This window comes from Oncorhynchus clarkii, chromosome 30 (assembly GCF_045791955.1).
Source record: "Oncorhynchus clarkii lewisi isolate Uvic-CL-2024 chromosome 30, UVic_Ocla_1.0, whole genome shotgun sequence".
In the NCBI taxonomy this organism is placed as follows: domain Eukaryota; kingdom Metazoa; phylum Chordata; class Actinopteri; order Salmoniformes; family Salmonidae; genus Oncorhynchus; species Oncorhynchus clarkii.
Window position 1 is genome coordinate 27,777,114 of NC_092176.1, and position 16,188 is coordinate 27,793,301.

The 16,188-nt window shown below is 46.5% G+C and overlaps 1 protein-coding gene across 1 annotated transcript; it reads right to left on the reverse strand.

The window, feature by feature from the left end:
• Positions 1 to 1,144: 1,144 nt before the first annotated feature.
• Positions 1,145 to 10,338, reverse strand: LOC139389520 (prominin-2-like). Its single transcript, XM_071136340.1, has 17 exons — positions 10,280 to 10,338; positions 9,691 to 9,944; positions 9,316 to 9,362; positions 8,583 to 8,794; positions 8,312 to 8,432; positions 8,103 to 8,166; positions 7,938 to 8,027; positions 6,473 to 6,657; positions 6,177 to 6,245; positions 5,984 to 6,047; positions 4,015 to 4,165; positions 2,940 to 3,098; positions 2,516 to 2,639; positions 2,180 to 2,355; positions 1,915 to 1,999; positions 1,573 to 1,719; positions 1,145 to 1,276 (listed from the first exon to the last, which is right to left on the reverse strand). Exons 2-17 carry the CDS (start codon positions 9,917 to 9,919, stop codon positions 1,145 to 1,147), a joined length of 2,055 nt encoding a protein of 684 aa, XP_070992441.1. The 5' UTR covers positions 9,920 to 9,944; positions 10,280 to 10,338.
• Between the last annotated feature and the right edge of the window lie 5,850 nt (positions 10,339 to 16,188).

Below are 16,188 nucleotides of genomic sequence, written 5' to 3' on the forward strand. Positions count from 1 at the left end.
AGTCCTGATCCGCTAATGTACCTAGAAAGATGTCGTGACTTTCTTGCCCTCAATCCCCTGGCTGACGAAGAACTCCTTGCCACATTGAGGAATGTGTTGCATGGGACAGCTCGAGACTGGTGGGATGTGGCACGTCTCACCACTACCTCTTGGGCTGACTTTGAGGCCAAGTTTTCCTCTGCATTTCTGTCTGAGGACTACACAGATGAGTTGGCAGACAGAGTCAGGAATCGAGTACAAAGAGAGAAAGAGAGTATCCGTGACTTTGCATACGGTTACCACTCCCTGTGCAGAAGGTGGAAACCTGGCATTGAGGAGGAAGAGGTCATTAAATTGATTTTGAAGAACATCAACCCACTACTAGCCAGTCAACTCCGAGAACGAGTCACCACTGTCGATGGACTGGTTCGCTTGGGACAGCAGTTTGAGAAGGACAGAGAATGCCAACAGCAATATGACCAAAGAAAGAAACAGACACCCAAACCGTTACCCAAGACAGACCATCAACAACAGCCAGAGTCTCAAGCCATGACCCCTCTCATGTTCTGTTGGAGATGTAGCCAAAAGGGACATTCTTCAGCTACATGTCCAAGACCGTATCAAGAAAACCCTTCCAGAAACCACAAATCACAACAGGCCAACACACCTAACTCTCTTCGCAGGAATGACCATCCTTCTCTGGGTGCTTTAACCAGAGCTGAAATCCCAAGAGTCACTGCCTACGCCCCCCCATCGACATCCCCTTCCTTTCAGTTCATACCGCACCAACTGGTGTTACCCATGTCCATAGGCCCATGGACAGGAAGAGCCATCCTGGACACCGGGTCATCCTACACACTGCTCAATGAGAAACTGTGGAAGGAGGTTAAAGGTCCGCAATACAACTTGAAGCCGTGGACAGAAGGTCCACTCTATCTGGCGGATGGTGAGGCTAAACGACCCCTTGGATGGAGTGAGGTAGAGTTCCGCCTGTGTAACCGCTCCTATATGATTCCTTCGGTGATCCTACAAACCAAGAACCTTGCTTTTCCTGTCGTGTTGGGAATTGATTTCATGTACTTCAGTGGTGTCCAGATTGATATCGCACACAATTGCTACTGGTTTCCATACAATCCGAGCAAGAAGCATTTCTTCCAATCAGAAGCTACGAAGTTACATGATTGGGGTTCAAATATGGCAGTCTTCTCTGCCGTTGCTCCGTTACCACTAACCCTTGATAATCCTTCTGACGATTGGCAAATACTCCAAGGTCTGTCTTCACAACTGGTGTGCTTAGCTACAGAGACAATACATTGATAAATGGACAACATAAATATGGAGCTTTCTGACACACACATGCACACACTGTGACGGCCCTGAATTACCACCTTTCGGTATTTCATTTGTTTTGATATGATGTATACCGTCTCAGCGCACACACGCACGCACGCACACACGCACACACACACACACACACACACACACACACACACACACACACACACACACACACACACACACACACACACACACACACACACACACACACACACACACACACACACACACACAATTTGCTGCTCCTGTGTATACCAGTAGTAATTGCTCATGGTAGTTGATGCTGTCTATCCCACACTGTTTAAAGCTCAGTAGGCCCTGTCTGCCATTGTCAGTTAGCAGTTTCAAGCCATCCAGGTTGACTGACATATTCTGAGCAGTCTCATTGAATCCATCCAAGTACTACAACAAATGAGAGGAGAAACATCCAGGCACATATTAAATACCTGGCACAGACAGTATCATTATTATATGCCATTTGAAAATGTAAATATACTGTAATCAAAGGTTCTGTAGTAACAGTACCTTAGTCACACAGGGTGATTTTTGAAAGAACAGAAAATAAATTAAATATGAAGATGACAAACTGAGCAACACCTTGCTGGCATTGAGGAAGTCCTCCAGATCAAAGTGCTGCTCCATGTGCATGCTGTGGAACAATGACTGTCCACTCTTACAGCCACTGAAACAAAGAGGACAGAGAGAGAAATGTATGACCAAACCCAGAAACAGAGGGTACAAAAGCTGTTATCCAGTTTAACGGTCTGAGACAATGTGATAGTGACTGAGCATCATTGTGGAATGTGAGGGGCAGTAGCACATGAAAGGACAGATGCTCATCGAGCAGCAATTGAGAGCTCACTGGTATATTGCTGAGGTGCTGGGCTGAATCTGTTGGGTCTCAGAGTTGGTCTCTTGACTGATATTGGGGCTTTGACTGGTGTTGGGGCTTTGACTGGTGTTGGGGCTTTGACTGGTGTTGAAGCTTTGACTGATGTTGTTTAGGCTGCTGAAAATATTCTGCTGCTGGTCTAAGAACTGTGATAGAAATGACAACAGGGGAGTGAATCATTTTAATGAGTTGTGTATGTATTAATTTAAGTTAAATAAGTATAAGGTTTTTAAAATAGCTTTTTACACACAGATTATTCCCTATGCACATATATTTCCCATTTGCTCCATAGGGGCCCTCACTGACCCCAAAGAGCTGTCCATGGGTCCAGCTCCGGCAGCCCAGGGTGTGGGCATTCCCCCCGAAAAACAACACAATAAAGACCAAGAGGATGAAAAGCCAGGAAAACACGAAGCTCGCTACTACAGCTCTGTGGAATGATGACAGAAAACAACATAATTAAAGAAAAACACAGTCAATACCGTCAGGAGAAAACAGGTCCATGTCAGAAGAGGACAGGACTGGATCTGTAACCTGTGAGAAGATACAGGTATTCTTAAAACATCTCAGATAAGGACATTTTATCTAGGATCAGTTCTTGCTTTAACACCACAATGAATATGATTACATGGACAGGGTGGGCTTCATTTGATCCTAGATCAGCACTCCTGCTCTTTGGCGTTTCATGAATACTGGCCATGATATGCTAAATCGGGTATACTTCACTTACGCTCTATACAGGCCAATTGCTGTGTGTTCCAGTCGAGCATCTTGGTATGTGGAGTAAATCGTAGGGTAGAAGAACACAGGCAGTCCCAGAGATAGAGCAACCACCATCAGAACCACTATGACCAGCATCACCATGCAGAGTGTCAATGACACTGCCCACCTGGAGAGCGCGCCAGAGAGCATACTGGCGTCAATCCACCTCATTGTCTTTCCGCAAAAAGTATGTCAACATGTCGTTATCTTATAAATGATGGAAAAATATGTGACCCTATAGGGGAAGACAAGGGGGACAGATGCATACAGAAGCTGTTATTGGCAGAGAGGTTTGAAACTCTCTTAGTTATTTGTCTATTCACTTCCTACCTCCTGGTGATGTCACCAAGCTGTCCAAATACCCACCCATGCAAAATAATCTTACATTTCAGGCGGTCTTTTCAAACAGCTCTTACACTAAAACAACATAACCATAATTTCACAATTTCAAAGTATTATTTCAACCTCATAGTGTGGAAATATATATAAAACACAGGAAAATTGTATTTGACGGCTCTGGGCCTTTAACAAGTGACTAATCTTGATTAATCCAGAACAAAAATCTTACGTAATTGGTCAGATGCTCAATTAAATTGTGGGCCCATTCGGAGCGATAGTACGAGGTTAGGAACCGGAACAAAGAGCTCCACCCTTTCTCTCTGAACGTTACAGGCAAGTCTATGGGCCAAATTACCCTTAACTTTCAGATATTCGCAAGATGCTAACATCACATTGTGATTTGTCTGAATAACCAGTGATGAAAAACCCAAGCACTGGAACTAATGCTGCTGATCTCATGCATCCCGTTGTAACAGTACAAATCTATGGCACATTTTATGTTTACGTAGTCTGTCCACAAGAGATTAACAACTGACAGCATTGATATGATTTTATGACTCTGGTGATAAATGTTCCATGATAGTCATTGGCTGTATCACAAATGGCACCTTATCCCCTACATAGTGCACAACTTGTGGGCCCTGGTCAAAAGTAGTTTACTATATAGACAATAGGGTACAATTTGGAACTCAGCAAAATGTTACCTGACAAAGTCGTAGTAATATACTGGGTCTGCAAAGCGTCTCACAGTGGTTTTACAGTCAGACACAGCCTCAATGAGAGACTCCAGCGAGGGGAACCTATGGCTGGTGTTCAGCAACTCTTCTTGGGATTCATTCAGCACTGACATGAGAGCTACGTTAACCAGACACAGAGGGCAGGAGGTTTCATAAATAGAGTAATGACAAGGAGAGAAGGAAAGCGAGAGAGAGACAGAGATGGAGAGAAAGAAAGAGAGACAGAGAGAGAGCGAGACAGAGAGAGACACACAGAGAGAGAGAGAGATTCTTCACATAGCTCATTCTAATATGCAATACATGACCAAAAGTATGTGGACACCTCCTCGTGAACATCTCATTCCAATATCATTGGCATTAATATGGAGTTGGCCCCCCCTTTGCTGCTATAACAGCCTCCACTCTTCTGGGAAGGCTTTCCATGAGATGTTGGAACATTGATGCAGGGACTTGCTTCCATTCAGCCAAAAGAGCATTCGTGAGGTTGGGCACTGATGTTGGGCGATTAGGCCCGGCTCACAGTCGTTGTTCCAATTCATCCCAAAGGAGGTCAGGGCTCTGTGCAGGCCAGTCCAGTTCTTTCACACCGATCTCGACAAACCATTTCTGTATGGACCTTGCATTGTGCACAGGGACATGCTGAAACAGGAAAGGGTCTTCCCCCAAACTGTTGCCAAGTTGGAATACACAGAATCATCTAGAATGTCATTGTATGTTGTAACGTTCAGATTTCCCTTCACTGGAACTAAGGGGCCTAGGCCGAACCATGAAAAAAAAAACCAGATCATTATTCCTCCTCCACCAAACTTTACTGTCGGTACTATGCATTCAGGCAGGTAGCGTTCTGCTGGCATCCGCCAAACCCCGATTCATCCATCAGATGGTGAAGCGTGATTCATCACTCCAGAAAACACATTTCCATTGCTCCAGAGTCCAATGGTGGCGAGTTTTACACCACTCTAACCGACACTTGGCATTGCGCATGGTGATCTTAGGCTTGTGTGCGGCTGCTCGGCCATGGAAACTCATTTCATGAAGCTCCTGATAAACAGTTATTGTGCTGACGTTGCTTCCAGAGGCAGTTTGGAACTCGGTAGTGAGTGTTGCAACCGACGACAGACAATTTTTATGCACTACGCGCTTCAGCACTCGGTGATCCCATTCTGTGAGCTTGTGTGGCTTACTACTTTGCGGCTGAGCCATTGTTGCTCCTAGACGTTTTCACTTCACATACTGGGGCAGCTCTAGCAGGGCAGACATTTTACAAACTGACTTCTTGGAAAGGTGGCATCCTATGACAGTGCCACGTTGAAAGTCACTGAGCTCTTTAGTAAAGCAATTCTACTGCCAATGTTTGTCTATGGAGATTGCATGGATGTGTGCTGACAGCCACACCTGTCAGCCACGAGTGTGGCTGAAATAGCCGAATCCACTAATTTGAAGGGATACATACTTGTGTATATATAGTATATCTACTGCTGTACATTGCATTTTGTTCCACTGTTTATTTATACACCGAATTCTCAACATAGCTCACTGTAATATATCTAATGACGTGCATATCATTCTTAGTATATATTTGTGGTATATATACACATAGATTGTATTAGATTACTGATACAGTGTTATTTGGGTTGTTACATGGATTCGTACTGACATTTGTGATTTCTTGTTTCTAGTTTTCATTATTATTTGTGTATTTTTCCACATTTTTGCTGCACTGCCAGGAGCTAGTAACACTTCGCTGCACCTGCATTTCGCTGCACCTGCTATAACATCTACTAAACTGTGTACGCAACCAATAAACTTTGATTTGAGAGAGAGAGAGGTTTTGATAAATTGCACATTTATGCCTTGCAGCCATTTACTTGGTCATTAGACATAATTAAGTATCGCAAATAATGATGAAGAACAAGAAGGCCGTCTTCAAATTCACCTGCTATTGTGGGAGCCACTTGCTCTGAGCACTTTTGTGGAATGGCATGGAAGGTTAGGTTCCCCTAGAAGACAGCCGATAAAAACATTATTTCAGTTTGATTTTCTCCAGTTCAATGCAACAACATATCAAGAATAGTTTTGCAAACATTTCCATTCTGATGTGATTAAATTAATCCTGTTTGTATGCCCACCTGTTCAATGAGGCCTGCGAGGCTGGATGCAGGAGGCATATCATTCAACTTGCCATCCACACTGGGGATCTACAATGACAAACACAGAATAGACACTGTAACATTATTCAGCACCAGACATATTATACAACATGCACTGGGAAAATGTTCTTTTTTTTATATCGATCTCCATCATATCCTTGGTTTTGACAGACAAGAAAACAACATTGGAGAAAGACACATTGGATGCCCTGTTCAAATGAGCCCTGTTCAAAAACTACTGCACTAAATATCAAAAAGTGTACCATTTTTCATACCAGGTAGTAGTTAGCAACAGTAGTCAGGTTGCTAGGGTTGGGGACGTCACAGGTGGGGCATTTCCCCAGACTCTCCACTCGGCTCTGTAGTCCCTGGATGCCGTTCTGCAGGGTTGTGTGATTGGCCTGCAGGTCTGTCCTGGTCGTCTGATACAGCTGCAGGTTCTCAAAGGTTCCAATAGCATCTGTGTCCATACAGACAGACACACAGGCCCATTGGGAAGGAAATGAAAGTCACTGAGACTCAGTGAGATCCTGTACTTGAATAAAACATTAGAAACAATGTCTGCTTAAGTACTGGGTGGCAGATACTGATTTTGACTGGTGGCCATGGCCTGTTTTTCGTAAAGTGTCTCAGAGCAGATCTAGGATCAGGTTCCCCCTCTTATTCAATATGATCTAAAAAAAACAACAACATGATCCTAGATCAGCACTCCTACTCTAAGTTGCTTTATGAATACAGACCCTGGTTTTTGTGTCTGTTGAGACGACATGACTCAGGACTTTGTTTTGTGTATGTAATCGCATATCTTCTCTGGATGAGAGACAATGAATACCTTTGTCTAACTGCGATCATGGTAGCTAAAGTATGCCAGAGTGCAAGCCAATGGCACTCCCTGGATTGTACTAACTCATCACTACAAAACATCTAACAGGTTTACATATGAACTGAATTTACCAATCATATCTGTCACAATAGTTGACAAGGTGTATTGCCTTGTCTTAAGTCAGGCGTAAGACAATGCATTTCAGCAAAATATTTAGCATTTGAATAGGATATGAATGGGTGTGTGTATGTCCGTGTGCGTGTGTGTGTGTGTGTGTGTGTATGTCCGTATGTCCATGGGCATGTGTGTATACTTTCTTGCAGGAATAAATGGTGACAAGAACAAGACAAGCTGCCACACTGATGTCCTGATGGTAGAGTTATGATGATAATGATGACTGAGTGTTGTTCACCTCTACCTTCCTGCTATGGAAAGATCTCCAAGCAAGAACTCCTCCAGCAAGTACCATCAGGAGCAGGAAAAGTACAGTTTACCTGCTCCCCGAGGCAGAATTTTGTCACGCTCTAGGCCCATCCAACTACGTCATCCCCATACTGTTATTTATTTTATTTATTTTGCTCCTTTGCACCCCAGTATCTCTACTTGCACACTCATCTTCTGCACATCTATCACTCCAGTGTTTAATTGCTATATTGTAATTATTTCACCATGGCCTATTTATTGCCTTACCTCCCTTATCCTACCTCATGCACACACTGTATATATACTTTTTATATTGTATTATTGACTGTATGTTTGTTTATTCCATGTGTAACTCTGTGTTGTTGTTTGTGTCTCACTGCTTTGCTTTATCTTGGCCAGGTCGCAGTGGTAAATGAGAACTTGTTCTCAACTAGCCTACCGGGTTAAATAAAGGTGAAGTAATATATTTTTTAAAATATTGTAGCGAAACACACCTTCGATGGAGACAGATAAGTCTATGAGATCTTCGTCGACATCAGTGTTGAAAGAGGAGATGATTGTTGCACCAATGATGTCGTCAGCATCTGTAAAGTACAGATTGTACACATACTTACATTTTTCTTTTAAATAGGCAACATTTTATTATCAACTTTATTTACCATTCATTTCCTTTGAGATTTCTGCTTTGGGAATGGAGTACTGTTCCATAATGACCTTAATTTTCTGTACAGAAAAAAAGTAAGCAAAGAGAGTGCATTAGGGCTACAACTGTATATTTCCAAAATGCTAATTCCCAGAACAAACCAACTATCAAAAACAAATTCCAGGAAGACAGAGTGTTATGATGTGTTATGGTGGCCGGCCAGACCTGTGTAATTGAAGTTAGAGAGTCTTCAATGATCCTGGCGCTGGTCTCTACATGATATAGGCCTGGGTGCATGTTCTCACTGACTCGACTGTTCACGGTGAAAGCCAAGATCACCCCTGTCCTAAACACACACACCAAGGAAGAAATCACACGTCACACAATATCTACCTATACACTGTCATACACAGTAGTTATACAACTTCATACGTGTGCATGTGTGTGCGTGTGTGTGCCTGTGTGTGTGCATACGTGCGTGTGCATACTTTCTTACAGGAGTAAAATGGTGACAAGAACTGAAGAAGCTGCCACACCGATGTCCTGATGGTAGAGGGATGCTAATGATGATGACTGAGTGTTGTTCACCTCTACCTTCCTACTATGGAAATGCCCCCAAGCAAGAACTCCACCGGCAACTGGCATCACGAGCAGGTAAAGTACAGCCAAGAGCAAACACACTATATATCCAGCCTCATACCGAACCAGCTGTTGAGAGGGAAGAGGGGAATTTTGCAGAAACAAAACCGCCAAGATTACAACATAAGCAACAACCATTTCAAATAGCAAATACTTCATAAAGTTCAGAATGGTGTTATCCATTGACGAAAATCTGATTGAGATAATAATCCCTTAGAGTAAGAGGCAGTAGGTAGCCTAGCGGTTAAGCAGTTGGGCCAGCAACCAAAATGTTCCTGGTTCAAATCCCTGAGCTCTGTAGCTGAAACATCTGTCAATGTGCCCTTGAACAAGGCACCTAACCGTAAGTCTCTCTGGATAAGAGTGTCTGCTAAAAAAACTGTAGGAGGAGGAAATCAGCTGCACAAACCAGTAATGTTACCAGTGTGGGACAGAGAATCTGAAATGATCTGATCGAGCTGATATGATTGTAAAGGCATAGCAGACCATCTTGTCCATGAATGTATAATATGCAACATATAAATCAGGAATATGTCTGAAAGACATAAGGCCAGGGAACACCATAGAGACAGACCATAGGAAGCACATACCTGTGGAATATCTAGTTGTTCAGTCTTTAAAGCTGTAGAGATGATATCTGAAAATAGAAATCATACAGATTTTGTTTTTGCACTAAGCCAAGGGAAACTGGTAGTTTTTAAGACATCTAACCATTGTTATATTGATTCTGTGTCACAATACTTCTTCTAAGTAGTATCATTTCAGGGTCAATAAAGGGAAGTAGCAGATGTTAACATCATATGGCTCTTCAGAATGTAGGACAGCTATTAGAATGCTTACAATAAGTCACTCACAGTGCAACGAACTCACAGTGTGTTCTAAGAATGTGGGCTTTCAAAATGTTGCCCCAATTCCCTGTGCAACAGACAGTGTAAGGCTAAGCCTCATCAATGTTGCTTGCTTACCTTCCGGGAAAGGATTTGGCTGTACTGACTCAAGGAAAAGCTTGGCAAAGTTATACAGGGGCTTCAGGCAACCACCATCGCTTTCCACCCGCCAAGTCTGAGTTTGGGTCAAGGAGAGGAAAGGTTGTGTGTCACTGCTGCTGCTGAGGCAGTGGTAAGTGCAGTCTGCAGCACCCAGTAGGGACATGAACACCCACAGCCAACCGCCATGAGAGAGCCTCGGCCCCATGGTTCATCAGGCACTTGATGTCCTGCTGAGAGTCACAGATTCACAAACATATGATGATCATAATAATGATGATGACAGTGACAATGTGTTGAATGATTATGATGATAATATTAGCAGCAGTAGTAGTATAACTAGTAGTAGTAGTAGAAGTATAAGTAGTTTTTGTTTAAATCGGGATTATGTTTTGAATCAGTTAATGTAATTATTCTAAGCTTTAGTGTTTGTATAGTGGTGCAGCAGTTTACAAATCCGATGATATACCAAGACCAAAAAATTCCAATCTTAATTTAGCCTAATAGAATTACCTAACGAAAAGTCCCTTATTATCAGTCAATTGGCATAACCAAAATCTAGTATTACCTTCAATTGAATGAAGAGCGAGGTTCCTCCATAAACATGGAAACAGTGCGTCCTCCAAGTTTCTCTGATTGTGTTGTGGTTGCAATTGTGTTCGATGAGCTTGACATTAAAACAGCATACCTTCAGTAGGAAGGGTTTGAGAACCAGTTATACAGGGTGTTCTTTGTTTATTACATGACCATGCCATATCTGAGTTAATTCATTGGGCCAATAAATCCATAAACATTATAATGCAGTATATACAGTACACCCATAGCATGGAATACTACGTGGATTCGGAGGTGGGGAGCCCTATTTGATTGATTGAATTTATTATACTTTTCTTTATTAAATACATACATGTACATAAGGGGCGCTCCACGTACAATTTAAGAGAATCATCAAGGATAACACGATAAAGCTTGAAAGCTTACTCTTCCTGGGGTCCAGCAAAATTAAGGCAGTTTATACAGTTTTACAAACATTACAATACATTCACAGATTTCACATCACACTATGTGCCCTCAGGCCCCTACTCCACCACTACCACATATCTACAGTACAAAATCCATGTGTATGTGTGTGTATTGTGCGTATGTTATTGTGTGTGTGTATGCATGTGTCTGTGCCCATGTTTGTGTTGCTTCACAGTCCCCGCTGTTCCATAAGGTGTATTTTTATCAGTTTTTTTTAATCTAATTTTACTGCATGCATCAGTTCCTTGATGTGGAATAGAGTTCCATGTAGTCATGGCTCTATGTAGTACTGTGCGGCTCACATAGTCTGTTCTGGACTTGGGTACTGTGAAGAGACCTCTTGTGGCAGTGTCTCCTGACCCCTCCTGTCTCAGCCTCCAGTAGTTATGCTGCAGTAGTTTATGTGTCGGGGGGCTAGGATCGGTCTGTTATATCTGGAGTATTTCTCCTGTCTTATCCGGTGTCCTGCGTGAACTTAAGTATGCTCTCTCTAATTCTTTCTTTCTTTCTCTCTCTCAGAGGACCTGAGCCCCAGGACCATGCCTTAGGACTACCTGGCATGATGACTCCTTGCTGTCCCCAGTCCAACTGCTCCATTTTCAACTGTTCTGCCTGCGGCTATGGAACCCTGACCTGTTCACCGGACGTGCTACCTGTCCCAGACCTGCTGTTTTCAACTCTCTAGAGACAGCAGGAGCGGTAGAGATACTCTCAATGATCGACTATGAAAAGCCAACTCACATTTACTCCTGAGGTGCTGACTTGCTGCACCCTCGACAACTACTGTGATTATTATTATTTGACCATGCTGGTAATGTATGAACATTTGAACATCTTGGCCATGTTCTGTTATAATCTCCACCCGGCACAGCCAGAAGAGGACTGGCCACCCCTCATAGCCTGGTTCCTCTATAGGTTTCTTCCTAGGTTTTGGCCTTTCTAGGGAGTTTTTCCTAGCCACTGTGCTTCTACACCTGCATTGCTTGCTGTTTGGGGTTTTAGGCTGGGTTTCTGTACAGCACTTTGATATATCAGATGATGTAAGAAGGGCTATATAAATACTTTTGATTTGATCTTGTGGGGTATGCATGGGTGTCAAAGCTGTGCGCCAGTAGTTCAAACAGACACCTCAGCACACTCAACATGTCAATACTCTCATAAATACAAGTAGTGATGAAGTCAATCTCTCCTCCACTTTGAGTCAGGAGAGATGTATATTATTAATATTAGCTCTCTGTGTCCATCCAAGGGCCAGCCGTGCTGCCCTGTTCTGAGCCAATTGCAATTGCAAGTCCCCTTTTCTGACCACATGACTGAACAGTAGCCTAGATGAGACAAAACAAGGCCTGTAGGGCCTTCCTTGTTGATAGTGCTGTCAAGAAGGTAGAGCAGTGCTTTATTAGGTACAGCATTTGAATACAACAGGTGTACAGTCGTGGCCAAAAGTTTTGAGAATGACACGAATATTAATTTTCACAAAGTTTGCTGCTTCAGTGTCTTTAGATATTTTTGGCAGATGTTACTATGCAATACTGAAGTATAATTACAAGCATTTCTGTAACGGTTCTCCTCTTGTGAAGTAAAGGCGGACCAAAGCGCAGCGTGGTGGTTGTTCATTGTATTTATTGACGACACTATACATGAACAAACTAACGAAAACAAAGCAAGAAACGTGAGAACTCAAAACAGCCCTGTCTGGTGCAAACACAAAAACAGGAACAATCACCCACAAACAAACAGTGAAACCCAGGCTACCTAAGTATGATTCTCAATCAGAGACAACTAATGACACCTGCCTCTGATTGAGAACCATACTAGGCCGAAAACATAGAACTGACCCAAAACACAGAAAAACAAACAGACTGCCCACCCAACTCACGCCCTGACCATACTAAATAAATGCAAAACAAAGGAAATAGAGGTCAGAACGTGACAGTACCCCCCCCCAAAGGTGCGGACTCCGGCCGCAAAACCTTGACCTATAGGGGAGGGTCTGGGTGGGCGTCTGTCCGCGGTGGCGGCTCTGGCGCGGGACGCGGACCCCACTTCGCCATTGTCTTAGTCCGCCGTATTGTCCGCCTCCGTGGCTTACTCCCCATGCCCACCCCTCTCAATGACCCCACTGGACAGAGGGGCTGCTTGGGACAGAGGGGCAGCTCGGGACAGAGGTGAAGCAGCTGCTCGGGACCGAGGGACAGCTGCTCGGGACAGAGGGACAGCTGCTCGGGACAGAGGGGCAGCTGCTCGGGACAGAGGGGCAGCTGCTCGGGACAGAGGGGCAGCTGCTCGGGACAGAGGGGCAGCTGCTCGGGACAGAGGGGCAGCTGCTCGGGACAGAGGGGCAGCTGCTCGGGACAGAGGGGCAGCTGCTCCGGGCGGAGGGGCTCTAGCGGCCCCTGGCTGACTGGCGGCACTGGCGGCCCCTGGCTGACTGGCGGCACTGGCGGCCCCTGGCTGACTGGCGGCACTGGCGGCCCCTGGCTGACGGGCGGCACTGGCGGCCCCTGGCTGACGGGCGGCACTGGCGGCCCCTGGCTGACGGGCGGCATTGGCGGCGCTGGGCAGACGGGCGGCGCTGGCGGCGCTGGGCAGACGGGCGGCGCTGGCGGCGCTGGGCAGACGGGCGGCGCTGGCGGCGCTGGGCAGACGGGCGGCGCTGGCGGCGCTGGGCAGACGGGCGGCGCTGGCGGCGCTGGGCAGACGGGCGGCGCTGGCGGCGCTGGGCAGACGGGCGGCGCTGGCGGCGCTGGGCAGACGGGCGGCGCTGGCGGCGCTGGGCAGACGGGCGGCGCTGGCGCCGGGCAGACGGGAGGCTCCGGCAGAGGCGCCGGACAGGCGGGAGGCTCCGGCAGAGGCGCCGGACAGGCGGGAGGCTCCGGCAGAGGCGCCGGACAGGCGGGAGGCTCCGGCAGAGGCGCCGGACAGGCGGGAGGCTCCGGCAGAGGCGCCGGACAGGCGGGAGGCTCCGGCAGAGGCGCCGGACAGGCGGGAGGCTCCGGCAGAGGCGCCGGACAGGCGGGAGGCTCCGGCAGAGGCGCCGGACAGGCGGGAGGCTCCGGCAGAGGCGCCGGACAGGCGGGAGGCTCCGGCAGAGGCGCCGGACAGGCGGGAGGCTCCGGCAGCGCTGGAGAGGAGGAAGGCTCTGGTAGCGCCGGAGAGGCGGGAGACTCCGGCAGCGCTGGAGAGGAGGAAGGCTCTGGACGGATGGGCCGGAGAGACAGCCTGGTACGGGGAGCTGCCACCGGAGGGCTGGGGTGTGGAGGTGGTGACGGATAGACCGGGCCGTGCAGGCGCACTGGAGCTCTTGAGCACCGAGCCTGCCCAACCTTACCCGGTTGAATGGTCCCGGTCGCCCTGCCAGTGCGGCGAGGTGGAATAGCCCGCACTGGGCTATGCAGGCGAACCGGGGACACCGTGCGCAAGGCTGGTGCCATGTAAGCCGGCCCAAGGAGACGCACTGGAGACCAGATGCGTAGAGCCGGCTTCATGGCACTTGGCTCGATGCCCACTCTAGCCCGGCCGATACGCGGAGCTGGAATGTACCGCACCGGGCTGTGCACCCGCACTGGGGACACCGTGCGCTCCACAGCATAACACGGTGCCTGCCCGGTCTCTCTAGCCCCCCGGTAACCACAGGACAACTGCTCAGGTCTCCTACCTGGCGTAGCCATACTCCCTGTTAGCCCCCCCCCAAGAAATTTTTGGGGCTGACTCCCGGGCTTCCATCCACGACGCCGCGCTGCCTCCTCATACCAGCGCCTCTCCGCTTTCGCCGCCTCCAGTTCTTCTTTGGGACGGCGATATTCTCCTGGCTGAGCCCAGGGTCCTCTTCCGTCTAATTCCTCCTCCCATGTCCATACCTCCTCGCGCTGCTCCTGCTGCTGCTTTCTCCGTTGCCCATTACCACACCGCTTGGTCCTGTTGTGGTGGGTGATTCTGTAACGGTTCTCCTCTTGTGAAGTAAAGGCGGACCAAAGCGCAGCGTGGTGGTTGTTCATTGTATTTATTGACGACACTATACATGAACAAACTAACGAAAACAAAGCAAGAAACGTGAGAACTCAAAACAGCCCTGTCTGGTGCAAACACAAAAACAGGAACAATCACCCACAAACAAACAGTGAAACCCAGGCTACCTAAGTATGATTCTCAATCAGAGACAACTAATGACACCTGCCTCTGATTGAGAACCATACTAGGCCGAAAACATAGAACTGACCCAAAACACAGAAAAACAAACATAGACTGCCCACCCAACTCACGCCCTGACCATACTAAATAAATGCAAAACAAAGGAAATAGAGGTCAGAACGTGACAATTTCATAAGTGTCAAAGGCTTTTATAGACAGTTACATGAAGTTGATGCAAAGAGTCAATATTTTCAGTGTTGACCCTTCTTTTTCAAGACCTCTGTAATCCGCCCTGGCATGCTGTCAATTAACTTCTGGGCCACATCCTGACTGATGGCAGCCCATTCTTGCATAATCAGTGCTTGGAGTTTGTCAGAATTTGTGGGCTTTTGTTTGTCCACCCGCCTCTTGAGGATGTACAACAAGTTCTCAATGGGATTAAGGTCTGGGGAGTTTCCTGGCCGTGGACCCAAAATATTGATGCTTTGTTCCCCGAGCCACTTAGTTATCACTTTTTCCTTATGACAAAGCGCTCCATCATGCTGGAAAAGGCATTGTTCGTCACCAAACTGTTCCTGGATGGTTGGGAGAAGTTGCTCTTGGAGGATGTGCTGGTACCATTATTTATTCATGGCTGTGTTCTTAGGCAAAATTGTGAGTGAGCCCACTCCCTTGGCTAAGAAGCAACCCCACACATGAATGGTCTCAGGATGCTTTACTGTTGGCATGACACAGGACTGATGGTAGTGCTCACCTTGTCTTCTCCAGACAAGCTTTTTCCGGATGCCCCTAACAATCGGAAAGGGGATTCATCAGAGAAAATGACTTTACCCCAGTCCTCAGCAGTCCAATCCCTGTACCTTTTGCAGAATATCAGCCTGTCCCTGATATTTTTCCTGGAGAGAAGTGGCTTCTTTGCTGCCCTTCTTGACACCAGGCCATCCTCCAAAAGTTTTTGCCTCACTGTACGTGCAGATGCACTCACACCTGCCTGCTGCCATTCCTGAGCAAGCTCTGTACTGGTGGTGCCCCGATGCAGTAGAAATGTTTTGGGGGGATTCAGGTAATTTGCATGGCAAAGAGGGAATTTGCAATTAATTGCAATTCATCTGATCACTCTTCATAACATTCTGGAGTATATGCAAATTGCCATCATACAAACTGAGGCAGCAGACTGTGAAAATTAATATTTGTGCCATTCTCAAAACTTTTGGCCACGACTGTAGACCTTACAGTGAAATGCTTAACTATAGGCTCTAACCAACAGTGCAATAAAGATATTAGGTGAACAATAGGTAAGTAAAGAAATAAAAACAACAGTAA

Excerpts from the sequence above, each read along its gene's own strand:
- LOC139389520 (XM_071136340.1), bottom strand. The coding sequence starts at position 9,919 with ATGGGGCCGAGGCTCTCTCATGGCGGTTGGCTGTGGGTGTTCATGTCC. Across the intron at positions 8,433-8,582 it reads CTTGTCACCATTTTACTCCT|GACAGGGGTGATCTTGGCTT; the intron begins GTAAGAAAGTAT and ends GTGTGTGTTTAG. Across the intron at positions 6,246-6,472 it reads CTGTTGCTAACTACTACCTG|ATCCCCAGTGTGGATGGCAA; the intron begins GTATGAAAAATG and ends TTGTCATTGTAG.